Source organism: Copadichromis virginalis, linkage group LG2 (assembly GCF_057382275.1).
Source record: "Copadichromis virginalis isolate Kocher_CV1m ecotype Utaka linkage group LG2, C_Virginalis_male_GT1.1, whole genome shotgun sequence".
Lineage (NCBI taxonomy): Eukaryota > Metazoa > Chordata > Actinopteri > Cichliformes > Cichlidae > Copadichromis > Copadichromis virginalis.
This window is the reverse complement of record NC_140619.1, coordinates 8,812,071-8,828,370: the sequence shown is the minus strand read 5'-3', so window position 1 is coordinate 8,828,370 and position 16,300 is coordinate 8,812,071. Positions and strand designations below refer to the sequence as shown.

Here is a 16,300-nt window from a genome sequence, read left to right as displayed (position 1 = left end):
CCTTGCAGAATCCCATCTCTACAATAAAATTCATTTGATTCATCAAGTTTTATGGCATTAATTCATGCAGTTCTCTTAAAGTCTTACAACAGCTTCTTATTGTTTATTCAGATTCAGCTTTGCAAAACTAAACTGCACTGCCATGTTCTTTTTAGAGACAAGAGGCTGTGTCCTCAAACTCTTCCTAACACGCAATACTTGATCAGTCTTTGTCTAATTGTACTGTTATCAAATAACATGCTAACAGAGGCCTGTAGAGTCTGAGGAGTCATGAGCTTTCTGGAGTTACTGACTCTGTCTGCTTGCTCCAATCTCTGGGGTGAATTTCTGCTCCTGTGAGGATTGTGGAAATGTCTGAATACACACCCAATTGCTCCAGAGCGGCAAACTGACAAAGCTTCTGCATTTATAGAGGTGCTCAAGCTTGCTGATGATAAATGAAGTGGATTAGATTAGCAGTACCTCTTAGTTCTATGAAAGCAGTAAGGCTGTACTTATGCACTTAAGCACTAGATGTTGTGTAAATGTTTACTTGTCCTTTTTAGGCATTTATAACAATATTTCAATTTTTATTTACATTGGTATGTTCAGATAACCTCAAACTGGATGCTCCCCCCCCCCCCCCCCCCCCCCCATTCTGTATTTTCATGAAGACTCAATAACACAAACGAGTGGATGGATAAAGACTCTGTAGAGCTTTAATTACTTCCCAATTCCACATAAAACAAATATAAAAAAGTAGAGCACTCTCTAGATTCAGAATCAGTCAGAACCGACCTGGAACCTCCCTTCCTATGAAGATTATTTCTGTAGCTCCGTCTTCATACAGTTTTTAAAAAGATCCATTCATAACAATACGGCCAGGAGGTAAAAATAAACAAAAGAGAAAACAAAGAAATACATCCAAAAGAAAAAAAAAGGAGCGCTACCACAAATTAAAGATTTTCTCAACAGACATCCTCTGATGTGGCTGCACATGAGTGAAATGAATGGCACCAGACAGGAAAATAAAAATAAAACTGAAGAGGAGATTCTTGATGCAAGAGCTGGTTTTTCTAATGTGTCGCTTCATCACATCGGGTGAACACAAGTACACATTTCATCGGGATCGTGTGTCTCAAAGCTGCAGGGCGCAGAACTGCTGGTACACGGCCAGGATGTGGTGGTCGAGCTCGGCGGTGAACAGCAGGTTCTCCAGGGTTCCCATGTACTGCTGGATGGTCGCGTGGTGCTGCAGAACGAGGGGGAGACGTCACAATAGAGTTCACAGAGTGAGTTTAGGGTAAAGCTAGCCTTGGTTTCCATATTCAGATACATTAAAGGTACAGAACTTAGCAGTGTGTGGAAAGATTTTTCTTCCCCCCCCAAAATGTCTCTTTTGGTAGTAAAGGGTTCCAGCCCGTTCTCCTGTTGAACCAAAAGCCAACTGGAACTGAGTGAATCACATAAAGCTGGCATGTTTATATTGGCTCATGTCCAGCATAGCAGTATTTGCCTCATGTTTACAGTGCTACTCCTAGCAGCTTAAAGCCTGCACCTGAGCCTGAGGTTCTGCTGGACATCTCTTCCTGTTAAAAGAGTTGTTCCTTCCCCCACTTGCCAAGTGCTGCTAGGTCCCTCAAAATGAAAGGCCTTTAGTTTATAGCAGGGGTGGGCAACTCCAGGCCTCAAGGGCCGGTGTCCTGCAGGTTTTAGATGAATCCTTGATCCAACACAGCTGATTTAAATGGCTAAATTACCTCCTCAGCATGTCTTGAAGATCTCTAGAGGCCTGGTAATGAACTAATCATTTGATTCAGGTGTGTAGACCCAGGGTGAGATCTAAAACCTGCAGGACACCGGCCCTCGAGGCCTGGAGTTGCCCACCCCTGGTTTATAATATAAGGAACCCCTATGTTGTTAATTAAATAAGAAAAATAAATTGGATAATAGAAGACAAAGTAGCCTTTATAAATGAGATTCCAGCCTCTCTGCTCTCAGATATTTTAGATTTTTAGAGTCAGAGTGGCTCACTTTGCATGTAAGCACTACTGGCCTGCATGCAGTGTGCTATGCATGCTTGAAATTACATAAATTTTTTTTTTTTTTTTTATGAAAATGTGGCAGACAACTTCGTCATTTATATTTTTCTGATTTTCCAAGTAGCTTTATGGATGCCATAAGTCCCATTGAACCTAATAATGTGTGTGAAATTTGTGTTTGTCTCAAAAGTCTTAAAACTACAAAGAAAGTAATTGCTTGTCCTTTTCCGGAGGAGTAAAGAAAGTCAAAATTTTTACTCACCCAAAGAAAACTAAAATCAGACTAAGTGGGCATTAATAAAAGAAATCTAATGATGTGTGTGAGAGTGTTTTGTGCTTTTACCATGAGGAAGATTTGCTGCAGCCGCTCGATGCCGTTTTTGTACCAGGGCGTGCTGATGTCAACGCTGCCCGTTTCACAGCGAACCAGGTGCTCCGTCAACAGCATGATGAAACGCTAAGGATGGGGAAAAGCCTCATTTAAAAATGCTTTTATGGAGCAAGCTTTTATCTTTGCATTTTAATCTCTTCAGCTCGAGAAAGAAGAAAGAGTCGGCAGTGGTGACTGTCATGACGCTGGCAACCATTTTAGCCTACACGAATCCAGGAAGTTTAACAACCTTGGAGTATTCAGTTCCAGAAAAACTGATCAGTCAGCTCTGAGTGTGTTCACTCTAAGTGATCGCATTTATCTTTTAAAACATCGTCTGTTACTGTGGTCCGATATGAGTTTTGACCTTGTCTCTCTAATGAGGAAATGAAATAAAGTGGCAGTCAGCTGCTTTGGTGACGAGAGGAGGCCAAAACCAGAAACTAAACCAGAGTTTAACTTCTGTTGTTGGGGAACTGAAAACCTCAGTTTTTACTGATTCCACTTTCTTGAACACAACCCTGGTAGAAAATCAATTCTGTTCGGAGATTTTTTTTTTTTTTTGGTCTAATCCCAGAATTTAATCCGTCCCCTCATTCTTCCTTCACTGACATTTGACTGAGCCGGAGGAGGCGGGTCAGATTCAAACCCAGCAGTTGTTTCATGTGTCTTCACTTGTGATGATATAGATCTAACCCTTTCTACAGTGCTGTTAGCACACAATGTTTACCTTCTAAGGAGCAATCAGCTGCAGTGATGTGGGGATCTGCTCAGATTTAACACAGACACAAGCCACTTGACACAGGGCCACTAGAGGGCACTACAAAAGATTAAATCCCTTGTTTACTTCCACCTGCAGAAGTTGCATAAGTTGGAGAGCTGCAACCTTGAAACCGGTTAAGTAGTTAAGAAGATAAACTGTAGTCTTCCGTACCTGGAAGATGACAAGGAAGAGGTTTTTCTGCTCGCTCTGAGCAGACTCCACCTTCTCCTGGAGTCTCTCGATCTGCTCCTCCAGCTGACCCTCCTCATCTTCACTGTTCTTGTCCATATCCTCGTCGTCCCCGCTGTCGCGCTAGTAGTGAACAAAAATTTGAATTCATTTTACACAATTTGTTCATTATTTTAAGTTTAACGTTAAAATAATGATGATTGCATATTGGGGGGAGGGTTACCCTCTTGTGCTGCTGTTTCTCCAGTTTGTCTTTGGCCTCCTCCAGCTCCTTCTGGATCTTCTGCACGTGTTTGTTCATCTTTCGGATGGTCGAGTGCAGGATCTCCCAGATGAAAAGTCTAGATGAGGCACAAAGTCTTTCAGTTTACAGAGAAGACGCTGCGCTTGCGTCATGAGAGCTAAAACCTAAACATCTGCGTGTCCCACCTGGTGAACTCGTGGGCCATGTCCTGAGAGAAGAGCCAGTTGGCGACTGCAGCACAGTCCACAACCTGCGTCCGAATCAATTTGTCCACCAACACGGCGATCATCTGCCAATCAGCAGAGTTTACATGAACCACAAAAAAAAAAAAAAAACTGGCTTCATTTACATGCTCGTGGGTCTGTTTGTTGTACCTGCGGGTGGTTCCTCCACACTTCATACAACACTTTGAGGAGGTGCAGCTTTCCCTCGTCACTGTTGGCCAGAGTCTTCAGGATCTCGTGAAACCTGAAAGCAATCAGACGCAGGTGAGGCCAGCAGCTCTCCAGTCACTGCATGTGCATTCAGAGCATAAAAAGCAACTAAATTAAATAATTTTCCTTTTATTTCAGCTCTTAAAAAATAATAGTTTCTGGCACTTTGTATAACAGCAGAAAAGCATCTGATACATCTCTCTGTATCATAGATGAATACAATACAACATTTTGGTGGCAACAGATGTTCCTTACTTGCCGAGCGCACTGAACGAGTGGCTGAAGGATTTGGCTGCTAGGTTGAGCAGAGTCTGCAGGAACACGTCGATCTTCAGCGGATTGAAGCTCTCGCCCTCGTCTGGAGGGACCGAGAAAGAAATGTAATCAAAGAAGGGAGAAGTGTAGGAGAAAGACAGCACTGCACAAATGAACTTTTCATGCAGGAGCAAGTAAAACGAAACAAGAAACAAACCATCATCATCTTCCTGATTGGGGTTGGGGACCTCTTTGAGGACGGTGAGGATCTCTTCGTTAGATGCTCTGTTCTTGATGGCGTTACTGACGGTGATGGACATGGGGTAACCCGGTAACGAGGCTACGAAGCAGCAGAGTCCAGTATTTAGTTATCAGTCTGCTCCTTTTTGTTTTTAAGTAACAAGAAAACAAAATGTCTGGCAGTCTTACAGGCGCTCTCGTCTGGATATTTATATGTAAAGATGGGGTCAGCAGGAATGAGGGCCGAAAAGGTTGGAGGCACGATGTCCACTATCCTCTGGTGGTATGAAAGTCTGCAATTAAAGCAGCACAACAGAGAACAGCAGAGAAATGAGCAAAAACACAGACGTTCTTTCCGCTACAATTTTCTAATCCAAAGGGCTTTTTAAATGTTTTCTTGTTATTGTACTCTCTTCCCTATAGTGGCCCTGATACACCGTCACAAACACTCAAGATAAAGAAGATAAACCCTCTCTAACTATATTACTACACCTGACTTGTGTCCTGATCTCCTCTACAGGACTGGAAAACAAAGAAAGCATAAATAGTGCCCCAATACCTCATGCACTTCTCCAGAACCTCTTTGACAAACTTGGGCTTGGGTTTCTCTAGATCCACGGTCAAGCAGTCAGACCTTTAAGACAGAGCATGATTTAGGTTATAATATTAAAAAGGCAAAACATAAATACAGCCACTTTAAATGCTCCCAGTCAGTCACTCACCAGTCATCCCAGCTCCATCGGAACTGGAAGTTGCTCAAATGATGAGAAAACCAGTTGATTAGTCTGCAAAAATTAGCAGTGTGATCACATTAGAGTTAAATGAGAGTCAGGAAACCTCTTTGTACTGTTAAAGTTAAGACACAGAAACATTACCGGTCTATGCAGGTGGTGTTCATGGTGTCCAGTCTCATGTAAAGCATCTCTGTGGCTTGGGCCAACTAACGGGCAGGTGTTAAGGCTCCAATAACAACTTCTAATTGTTAAACCTTTAACAATTTCCCAACTAGAGTGTGTTTTCTACATATGTGCTCATTAAGACAAGTCAAATCTGATCTCCATTTGTGTCCTTTCACAGACACTTCTACTCATTAAGCTCCTTGTTGTGTTACAGTTAGTGAGTTCAAGTTAACTGAACTGCCCATAGGAGTGAATGTGTGTGAGTGAATGTGTGTGTGTGAATGGTTGTCTGTCTCTCTGTTGCCAGCCCTTAATCAGGCTGGCAACCTGTCCCGAGGCGTACCCCACCTCTCGCTGTATGGTAGCTGGGATAGGCTCCAGCCCCCCTGTGACCCTGACAAGGATAAGCAGATGAGAATGGATGCCCTAGAAGAATTATTCAATTTGATCGCGACATGGCAAATATGTGTTTTTGCATTATCTGGTGCATATTTTTGCTGCCTGTATTAAATTATTATGAAGAAAATGTCACAGGAACAACAGAGAGGAGAATCCAGTCACACATTTGACTCAAATGCTAACCTTTTAGCCCCACAGCCAAGGTTACCCACGATAAACTATTTCACCAAACTCTCAGCGTCTCAGTATTGAATCCTGGGGTTTGAACAATGATTACATAAGACCGACTGCTAAAATACTTAGGCCCTGTTAATCTCTAAAACTAATCTAAATTAAAGATGGCCACGGTTGCCTTTTGCAACAGTTTGGTGTATTTAATTCAAACAAGTGTTCAAATTTTTCAAAGGAGCAGCTAAAGGTTATTTTTTAAGATAAAATAATCAAGGATACGACTTGGGGCAACGATCCGGGCTGCAGTTTGCAGAGCTCGATCAGCAGTGTGGTGTACATGACATCGATGTGAGGCGGCGAGGGCAGCTGGAAAAGTTCCCCAAAGATCACCTACAAGAGAAAAAAAAAGCCATTAAGCCAGCAGATTAGACTAAAACAGCTCTGCACTGTTTCTACTTTTTGATGCCAGAAACAAGAAAGAAAATATACCTCGACGATATGATAGTTGAGTGGGATCTTATTTTTCCCTGGGTAGCTGAGGAGCTGGGCAGCGCTGAGCGTTAGGAATAGAACAACAAAAAATTTGTTTAAGCATTTTAGTAAAAAATTAATACGAGTCACTATTTATTCACACATTCAGGTGTAAACAAAAAACAAAAAGCCCTCATTGCTCACCATGTTTTCCTCTCTTTCCAGTGAGTTTTGATAATGCAGTGCAGGTTTTCCTCTATAACAAATCTCTCCACAGAATGGCTGCCGGGCATAACAGGTCCCTGAACAGAAAGAGATGAATATGTAAAAAGTTGCAGAAGAAGAGTTTGACAGACAGCGTTTTATTTGTAATGAACCTCTGGGGCGTCGGTGTAGTCAAACACGCGGAAGATGACCCGGGGCATGGGGTACTGGGCGTCGGGCATGTGGCCCGGTGGGGTGAAGGGGGGCAGGTTGTGTTGCAGGGCCTCGCAGAGCACGCTGTCAAAGGCGATGTAGGGACGAAGAATGTGACGCTCCTGCCAGCGGTCTTTCTTCAGCTTCTGAATCTGAGCCCAAAGGCAGTCCAGGTACTGGAGGAAGGAAGATACGATCCGTTTACTCAGACGAAAACAAACATTGCTGTATCCAAACAGCAAGCTCTAGTAAACATGAGGCCATAAGGAGACACTTTTACTGTTTTGACCATTGCACATATTTGCTGTTGTTTAACCGACTGCAAGACTCACCTCCTCTTGTGGATGGGGTTTATCTGCAGTCCACACCTGCAGCATGGGGACATGGGTCTTTACTCTCCTCCTGAAAAATGTGGATGTAGCCAAGAATAAAAACGGAACAACGGCAGCAAACGATGATTGCTTAATTAAAATCTAACCAAACCGGGGAACGTACTTGAGGTAGCCTTCAATCTGGCTGAGGAGCCGGTCCATCTCCACGTCCTTCTTCTCATAGAGCTCCTTCCCGACCCAGGGCAGACAGGACAGAACGACGTACACAAACCAGTCCGACCGAACCTGACAAAAAAGAGACCAATTAAAGGACTGGATCATAATCCACCACAGTGTGGACTGTGACACAGCCATGGGCTAGTGAAAAAAGATCAAAATGTGCTCCATAATGATAAAGACTCACCAAAATTAAAAGAAAGAAAGAAACAGATAAATCAAATAATTACTATTTTAATGTAAGGTCTGGCTCAAATGTGAACATTACAAATTATTTAAATTGCTTTTGGGTACAATGCAGCTTGTTTCACACCATAAACCATCTGCCTACCTGTGGCACATCTTCCTCCTGAGTAACACTGACAAAGTTTTCAAACATGGCCACCATAGAGGGAGCAGCAATCACGTGGCAGTTGACCAAATCAGACAGAAAACGCACCTAAAGAAAGAGATGTCATTATGTAAAATAAATACAAAGTGGCCATGTTAATTAGTTTAAAAGCAATCTGTAGGATTATTATAAAAGCCAGCATACCAAGTAAACAGCTTCACTGTACAAGTTGTTTTTTAACGTCTCCTTCAACTGCCTGATCATGGCCTCAACGAACTCGCCCCCAAAGTTGTAGTTCCTGGCGTTAAGGAGGCCGACTAAGGTCGTATAAACGGTCAGCTTCTCGGGCAGGAGGCGGGCACTGTCAACAAATGACAACATATAATGACTGCCGCCACACAAAACACACTTGCAAAATTTATTAGAAATCAAAGGGTGAGAGGTGTGAACGTACACAGCACATAAAATGCGCAGAATTTTGCTTTTGTAGTTTGGGAGGTCTGCCTCTAAGACGCCAGCGAGGCCCTCCAGGTTGCTCTCGAGGGATGATGTGCTCTGTAAGGAAATATTTTCGCACAAGAGCAATTTGTCACTAGAAAGCAATTTAACACAAAGCAAAGAAGACTTAAAAAGAACATTCTGGCATTTACTTTAGAAGCAAAGTTTTGCACTGAACTTGTGTGGCTCATCTCTCTAGAGTGGAAAATGAAGCTACTCATCCTGAAAATAAAAATGTGTCCTTCCTGTAGAGTCTCCTTACCTTTTCCCCAACACGACATATCAGTGACTCCAGACGGTCTTCGATCTCAATCGGCTCCGATGTTCTCCTCCTCTTATGGGCTTGACCTCCTGGAAAGGTGAAAGAGTAACACAATAATCAGAGCCAGAAGAGGCTCAACCAGCTCCTGTAGGAATTATCTGTCAGTTTCTCTTAGCTAGTGCACTCTAATCTCAATGAGTCTTTTCAAAGTAAGGATGATAAATTCTCCGCTGTGTTCATCAGTTACACCGTCATTTCACGTTCAGTGGTTTTCAGACAGCACAGGACTATGAATTGAACAATGGTCTGATAAAATAAAGCTATGAGAAGTTCAGAAAAGCACACTTACACTGTCATTTAAAGAATAAGAGCATTAACAAAACATGAATCCAGCAATTGAATTGAACATTTAAAGGGGACCAAATTATTTTTACATTATTTTTTCTCTATTTTCTGTTATTTATATAAAGGTTTATTAACACTGTTAATATATTAAAAGTAAGGATGTAGTCTCGAGTGGTTGTTCGTTATGTCTTATCAAACCAAACAGCACTGTATCAACAGCGTTCTCTTTCTGGGATTAATAAGTTATTTTCCTGGTGTCGCATGCAGACTGCCACACCTAACAGCAGTTCTATACTTGTCTTAAGTGCACGGCGTAGGTACTTCATACTAGCAAACTCCTTCAAAATCTGATGACTTAACCTGATGTGCACCTTCCTGGAAAAGAAACTACACATCACACTACACAACTCATTAAAGGGCTTCAGCCCTAAATATATGTCCGAGTTGTTTTATAGATACAAACCCTAAGGTTTGCAAGATCTGGTCACCTAATGCTGCTTGAATCTTAAACAAAACAGGCTAATAAAGCACTTAGCTGCTATGCTGTTAACCAGGGGTGTCAAACATAAGGGCCAGGGGCCACAATCGGCCCAGGAAATACTCCAGTCTGGCCTCCATGGGCAGCTTTCAAAAGTGTGAAGGAGGGCATTAATTCTGGCTTCTTGATTGTATTTTCATAACTTTTATAGGTTTTTATACAGATAAAGAACTCCATGGCTACTGATCCTATGCCAAAGTAATTAAGCAACAGGCGAACAATTAAATGACAGACATGTTTACGTTTACTGTACAAATGTATAATTTTTAAAAGAGAGACGTGACAAAAAAAAAAAAAGACAGGGTATTTTCTGTGAATTAACAAAAACTGTTTTATAATTCAAACTGTATGTGCGGCTGTGTGTGAACCAAGACACAAAATAACTTTTGACATCTCTGCTTTTTATTACCATCATTGCTATTATTGTGGTTGCTATGAATATTACTACTATTTCTGCATTTCCCTTCTTTTCTGTTTTAATCTTAATCTTGTAAAGCATCTTGAATGACTGTAGTATTTGAAAAGTGCTATATTAAGAAACTTGATTTGCCCATGTACATATGCAAAGTTACCATAGTCCCAGATTAAGAGAAGAGATCTGATTTAATCTTTAAACAGACCAGGTCACATTTAATTTCAGGATCTTGCACTCTGCGGGAAAATATTTGATATTTTTAGGTGATTTTCCCCGCCCATAAATCCAGATCCATAGTTAAACTTTCAATCAGATGTTAACACTAAATCTCGTGCATGTTTTGAAGTGTTTGGTTACCGCCCCCATAGTCGCTGACTACTCTGATTAACGCCAGCTAATCCTGCAGCTAGCTGCACCGGTTCATTTTGCGGCTGCATGCGACTGTTTGAGTACTTTTCTCGCTTTCAGTGCGCCACAATGTAACTGAATACTGCGGTCATCACTGGTTTTGAACTTTCTGGATCTCGCCGATAAAACCCAAACATTAAACTAGTAAAATAACCCTCCCAACAGTGCGTAGGGGACGCATGAAAAGCTCGCTAACGCCAGCTAGCCACCGCTGGTTAGCCTAACGGTGTGAATAACACGCCGTTAACGTGCACCGACTCACCGTCGTTCTCATCGCTGTGCCGCCTCCTGGACATGTTTCACCCCGCTTCGATGTGAATGTAACAAAGCCAAAATATGTGTTGAACGAGAAACAAAACAATGAGTCCGTTAAACGAGTTTATCTATGGATCATTCAGCAGCCAGCCGCTCAGAGAAAAATAAAAGCGGTCTGATTCAAGTGAAGCACATCCGGCTAACCCGGAAAGTGCACCCGTCTTTGGTGTCCGGAGTCTTGTGCTGAGTTTTCCGGTGCACGTTTGGAGGATGTGTTTGTTTGTTTCCTTAAAATAATATGTTAGAATTTATCTTTAATTCTGGTGAGACGGGTTAGTCGCCAACTGTTTTAAAAGCTCTTTTAAAAACACAATGGCGGCGGATGATACACCCTGCTCAGAGTTTATAAACTGGGAGGTTGACTCTTCAATTTGTAATGGATTCAAACAGGAGAAGCAACTTTCTGCCCCACAAAGGAGATACTACAGCTTCTGCAGGAGAAAGGTGAGCATCAGGACACACTGACTGGAATCCCTGTTTTATGGTTCAATTGTTGGACATATATAACGATTATTGTGAAATTTCAAGATATTTAATTTTGTTTTTCGCACATTGAAGTCTGAGGCAATGTTTGAACATTAATATCTCAAAATCTAAGAAAGATAAAAGCCTTAAATTGTCACTGGCCTCTCTAAGCATCTAAATGAATCTGATCTGTAATCTGTATTTTCTATTTAAAATCTGAAAATACATACACATTTGAGCACACTCATGAAAAAAAACTTCAAATTGCAAAAGACAATTGGTGACAGTTTACATATTTATGAACAACAATATTAAAAAAAAAAAACCGTTATGATCTGTTTTGCATTCTGTAATTTTGTATTTTTAATCAGTGGTTTCTCAGCTGTGTGCTGGGAGTGTAGCAGAAAAAAGTAGTTCTTCTACTTAAAAAACTATATTTTCCTATTATTATCATCATTATTGTTGTTGTTGTTGTTGTTGTATAACTTAGAGGCCAAGGAAGCCCCCCCCCCCCCCCCCCCCAATAGGTTTCCTCCTTGTACTTTGATATGCTCCCATGTCCTGTTTTACAGTCTGTGATGGACTGACAGATGGGGTGTGCCCCACCTACCTTCCAATGTCAGCTGGGATAGGCTCCATCTCGCCCAACCACTCTAAGTTGGATAATATAATAATAATACAATAGTAATATATTGTTAAGAAGGAAGGGTCATTATTTACCAACTTTTGAGTCATTTATTTTAGAAACGGATACAGTTTCTAAACTACTCTGGACAAATTTCAATATTATCGCATATTGGGCAACATATGCACCAAACTGTGGCATACGATCACACAGCCACTGTCTTATAATCTTAAACATCTATTTGACCATGTTAAAGATTTAACTCTTTAATTGTTTTTTATGTTATCCCCTCAGTCATTTGCTGCCTTTGTGGCATCCAAGAAGGACGGTAGTCACGAGGAAGGAAGCCCTTTGTGGTGCTGCTGCGGCCAGACGTTCATCGAGCACGCCGCCATTCACAAACACGTGGCCAGAGTGCACAATGCTGAAATACAGCAGCTCGCACAGGACGAGTATGAGCATTTGTTTAGCCAACTGGAAGAAGAGCCCGAAGCAACGCAGGTGAATGAGCACAGTGGAGAAACGGTGGACGTCTCTGTGTGGATTCCCGATATTAGCCACATCTCTGAGGAGCAACTTAAAAAGTAAAGACAATCTCAATACAGTTATTTCACTATATTCTATATTTCTAATCTATATATGTAGATTATTAATGTGTCCCGTTTTAATTTTTGAATTTGATGTTTTATTTTTGTTCTTTGTTCTCTCGTTCTCCATCAGCGGTCCAGGCAGGGTTCTGCTTTACTATCACTACTGTCGCGTCGAGGAGCCACATGTCATCTGTGCTTGGCAGAAAGCTCTCTGTGAGAAGCTCCACTTAACGGGCAAGGTGAATGAATTGTCCCATCCAGTCTTGGGTTGAGGAACACTTCTATGAAAGAGCAAAGAAAAAAGGCTTTTCTCTTAATTTCAGTGAAACCGTGCCATTAAAATATGTGTTGATCTTTTTCTTCAGGTGAGGGTGGCGACTGAAGGCATCAACGGAACAGTTGGTGGCACAAACTTGGCCACTGACATTTACATAGAAGCAATGCGTTCACATCCGCTGTTCGAGATGGATGAGGAGGATTTTAAGGTCAGAATCAGATAAAGGGAAATTTTATATACTAGTGTCACCTCCCTCTCTTAATATTGCTTCATAGGATCGTAGGACTCTGTTATAGGCTCCATCAGGGTGTGGTTTGTCCATAATCAGACTTTAAGCAGTTATTAATTTATTTTTGTTAATCTTTGAATATTAATGGTGCTGTTTATGTGGGTTTGTTCAGACCAGTGACGGTGGCGCAGAGTGTTTTACAGAGTTGAAGGTTGGGGTCTACAAGGAGATTGTCCCAATGGGAGTGGACCCAGATCTTATATCTTACCAGCTGGCAGGTACTATTTGTACTGACACTGTAAGCCTACAGAAATTATTAATAATGTAAGTGACACCTGTAGCTGATTTACTAATATCATTGCCTTTATTATCATAATAAGGTGCAAAATGTCTGCTTTGATTGCTGCTCTGCAGCCATAGCTGTGCTCTTGTACCAGCTGATGACAAACTCTATGCTGTGCTTGTATATAATGTCAGGTATGTGTCTGTTTTGCCTCTCAGGAGTTCATCTGGAGCCCGACGAGTTTCATAAAGAAGTGGAGGCTCTTCTGACTAAAGGAGATTCATGCAATGACACCGTCCTCCTGGACTGCCGCAACTATTATGAGAGTAAAATTGTGAGTAGTAAATTTGTTTTCTTTAGGAGATTGTTGACTTCATTCAACTGTAATCCGATCATTTTGGTGGTTTCAGGGTAATGTATGATCTTGGCATACTTGTGACATGCCCAGAGATTTATGTTGTAATTTAAGTTTTTTGTGCACCATCTACACAAGCTACCATGAGCAAATAGTAAGGATGGGCAGAACACTGATATTTGTAGCTGGAAATAATGAGTCTGTATCCAAACAGAAAAGCATGACTGGGATCAATTTCATAAGCCTCAGTATTTTAGCCAGAAGCAGCGGTATTGAGGTTGTGCTATTAGAGAGTAATGTGCAAAGGCTGTAACAGTTAATAATTGCTGTTTTTTTTGCCTTCAGGGGCAGTTCACTCAGTGCCTGGCGCCAAATATCCGTAAGTTCAGCTACTTCCCAGACTACGTGGACCAGAACCTTGAGCTGTTCAGAGACAAGAAGGTTCTGATGTACTGCACAGGAGGGATCCGCTGTGAGCGTGGCTCCGCCTACCTCCGCTCCAAAGTAAGCTGTTCAGTCATCAGTCTGGAAAGCTTTTAGTGGAGCTGGGTTCACTCGCTCACTTGTTGCAGGTTGCTGATTCTCCACAAGGGGGAGCCTTTTACTAGTAGTTTAGGTATTGAGAAATGCATATTTCTGAAATGTTTGCATCAAATATTTTAAGTTCTTGTTCATATTTATCTCTTAAATCTGGTACCAGGATGTGTGTAAGGAGGTTTACCAGCTGAAAGGTGGAATTCATAAGTACCTGGAGCGTTTCCCCGAGGGGTTCTATCGTGGAAAGCTTTTTGTGTTTGATGAACGCTACGCCATCTCCTCAAACAGTGACATCATCTCAGGTTAGTGTGTAAACAGAGCCCATTCTCTGCATGTTAGAAGTACCAGAAAGCATCCATAAGATCTAATATTCTCTTAATATACATGTATTTTTTTAAATAAGATAACAGACTCTGTTTAGATTGCAGGTACTGCGGCCATCCGTGGGACCAGTACAAGCTCTGCTCCACCCAGTACTGCTGCCAGCTGGTTCTGTCCTGTCCAAGCTGCAGACAGGACGGCCACACCGCTTGCTGCCCCACGTGCCAGACCAAAGGTCAGGCTCAGTCCGAGGAGACCTCACATCACAAAGAGGAGTGCGAGTGCACTGACGTACGCCCCAGAATCCCTCAGGATGTGTAAAATGATCAGATTTCAGTGCTTAAAAATAACATAAACATAGTGTAAAATGTGTGTGACAGATTTTCAAAATAGGAATTTTTATACTAATGCATGTGGGAAATTAAGTCAGATGCATTTTAACTAATGAAAATCTATTGAAGAAATTGAAGAAAATATCTGCTGAATCTGTTTTTATCATGTGAATATTGTGAACATTTTGTCACTAATGAAAGCTCAACTTCAACTTATTGTATGTATAAATGTTTCTGTTTCGTACTTTTAAACTGTGACATATATTTTGTCTCTTGTGTTTTCAAGCTGTTTAATAAACAGATGCATCATTATTTAGTGCTCTATGTATAGCCAAGATATGCATGCATTACTAGGATCCATGCACGTTTGCTTTCCAAACTCTGCAAACTCTGGCTAGTGTAGCTTACTGAGACTGCAGGTGTTGTTTAAAGAAACCACAAGCAGTAGTGCATCTGTTTGCCTCATGGCAGAATGTCCCTTTAACATATGTAATAATAGATGCATGTCAAAAACAGCGCCAAAGTATGCAGTTACATAATAGGTTTAGCAGGTCATAGCATGAAAGTTACAGCAACAGAAGCAGTAAATGAAAGCAGTAACTAAAATAAAGCTTTTAAGAAAACGTGATGTGACAGACACGAAGGAGTGGGGTACCTGCCTGTTCTGGTAGGCTAGTCAAGCTGCACAGGGCTGGGCTGTGAGGACATGTCTCATTAAAGGAGGCTGGGCCCAATTGATGCTTGGGGAATGTTTTGTTTTCTAACAATTTGGTCAGAGACATGCAAATTAATAGCCAGATGGAGGAGGCATTCTTCACCCTGTTCCTACTCAGACAAAGGAGCAGATATCGATTCTACTGGGTATATGCCTGTATGTGGACCTGTTCAACTCTCCTCTCTATAAAGGCCCAGTATCTCAAGACTGGAACAGGATGTATCTACACTCTCAAGACTGTGCAAGGAGACATAGCATGTGTGGTTACACTATCATTCCTTTCCAAAAATAAACTAAAACCATCAGCAGGATATGCAGAAACATCCACTACAGTATAAATTTCTCTCCAAAACCCCAAGCTGGAGATGATCTGAGACTATGCTTTTGTGCTGTGTAATACTAATATCTACCAGAAGGTGGTCAGGCATGTAAGAGCATGTTCTTATAATGCTATTCTGCAAAAGAAAGTCTGTTGAAGAAATGCTGAGAAACAAAGAAATTTCAAACAAGTTGACATCCAAAACATCTCAACACATCCCCTGGTGGTGAACGTGTTCAATTCTACAGTGGGAAATGAAAAAAAGTGTCTTTAATTAAGAGTCTAACTTTCAAGGTCAAAGTGTGAAGACATTTTTTAAAAGATATACAGGGGTAGTGTTGACAGACATTAAGGAAGAAGATAAGACAGTATAAAGAGATGAGAACAGTTTGGTTGCAGGTGTTGACGTGTTTCTCAAAGGGGAAGAGGAAGGACGGTCTGTGTATTCAACCTCACCTCTGGTGCCGGTGCCCATCTCTCAATTTTAAATGCATGTAGACATTGAGGGTTCTCGGGAGGGGCCGTGCTGACACCTGCTGCTCTCTGGCAGCAAGCACCATGCCCTCCCGTGTTTTAAATGCACTTTAGAACAACACGCAGCAACACTGTGCATGAGCGGGAGGTATGGGGTCTTCACACCAGTGGCGTGTCTAGAAAATTTTTGTTGGGGGGGCCAGGTAGGGGCACAGATTTGGAGAAGGGTGGCATATTTAATTGGC

General features: G+C 41.7%; 2 protein-coding genes across 2 annotated transcripts; one reads left to right on the top strand and one right to left on the bottom strand.

The window, feature by feature from the left end:
* Positions 1-672: 672 nt before the first annotated feature.
* ncbp1 (nuclear cap binding protein subunit 1) lies at positions 673-10,670 on the bottom strand. Its single transcript, XM_085469978.1, has 23 exons — positions 10,481-10,670; positions 8,513-8,601; positions 8,207-8,307; positions 7,957-8,113; positions 7,753-7,860; positions 7,369-7,490; positions 7,206-7,275; positions 6,834-7,049; positions 6,661-6,758; positions 6,475-6,538; positions 6,265-6,375; positions 5,392-5,456; positions 5,239-5,301; positions 5,076-5,150; positions 4,706-4,809; positions 4,494-4,616; positions 4,277-4,379; positions 3,962-4,055; positions 3,773-3,876; positions 3,567-3,684; positions 3,326-3,466; positions 2,365-2,478; positions 673-1,231 (listed from the first exon to the last, which is right to left on the bottom strand). Exons 1-23 carry the CDS (start codon positions 10,512-10,514, stop codon positions 1,118-1,120), a joined length of 2,388 nt encoding a protein of 795 aa, XP_085326104.1. The 5' UTR covers positions 10,515-10,670; the 3' UTR covers positions 673-1,117.
* A 34-nt stretch (positions 10,671-10,704) lies between these two features.
* On the top strand, positions 10,705-14,811 carry tstd2 (thiosulfate sulfurtransferase like domain containing 2). The gene is made up of 9 exons (XM_085469989.1): positions 10,705-10,977; positions 11,918-12,207; positions 12,344-12,452; positions 12,579-12,698; positions 12,892-12,997; positions 13,221-13,336; positions 13,703-13,861; positions 14,058-14,196; positions 14,316-14,811. The coding sequence occupies exons 1-9, from the start codon at positions 10,846-10,848 to the stop codon at positions 14,534-14,536; spliced, it is 1,392 nt and encodes a 463-aa protein (XP_085326115.1). The 5' UTR covers positions 10,705-10,845; the 3' UTR covers positions 14,537-14,811.
* Positions 14,812-16,300: the final 1,489 nt, after the last annotated feature.

Coding starts and splice junctions, on each gene's coding strand:
- tstd2 (XM_085469989.1), top strand. CDS start 10,846: ATGGCGGCGGATGATACACCCTGCTCAGAGTTTATAAACTGGGAGGTT. Junction 12,699..12,891: donor TGGATGAGGAGGATTTTAAG/GTCAGAATCAGA, acceptor GGGTTTGTTCAG/ACCAGTGACGGTGGCGCAGA. Junction 13,862..14,057: donor CCGCCTACCTCCGCTCCAAA/GTAAGCTGTTCA, acceptor ATCTGGTACCAG/GATGTGTGTAAGGAGGTTTA.
- ncbp1 (XM_085469978.1), bottom strand. CDS start 10,514: ATGTCCAGGAGGCGGCACAGCGATGAGAACGACG. Junction 5,302..5,391: donor AACACCACCTGCATAGACCG/GTAATGTTTCTG, acceptor TAATTTTTGCAG/ACTAATCAACTGGTTTTCTC. Junction 5,151..5,238: donor CGATGGAGCTGGGATGACTG/GTGAGTGACTGA, acceptor TCTGTCTTAAAG/GTCTGACTGCTTGACCGTGG.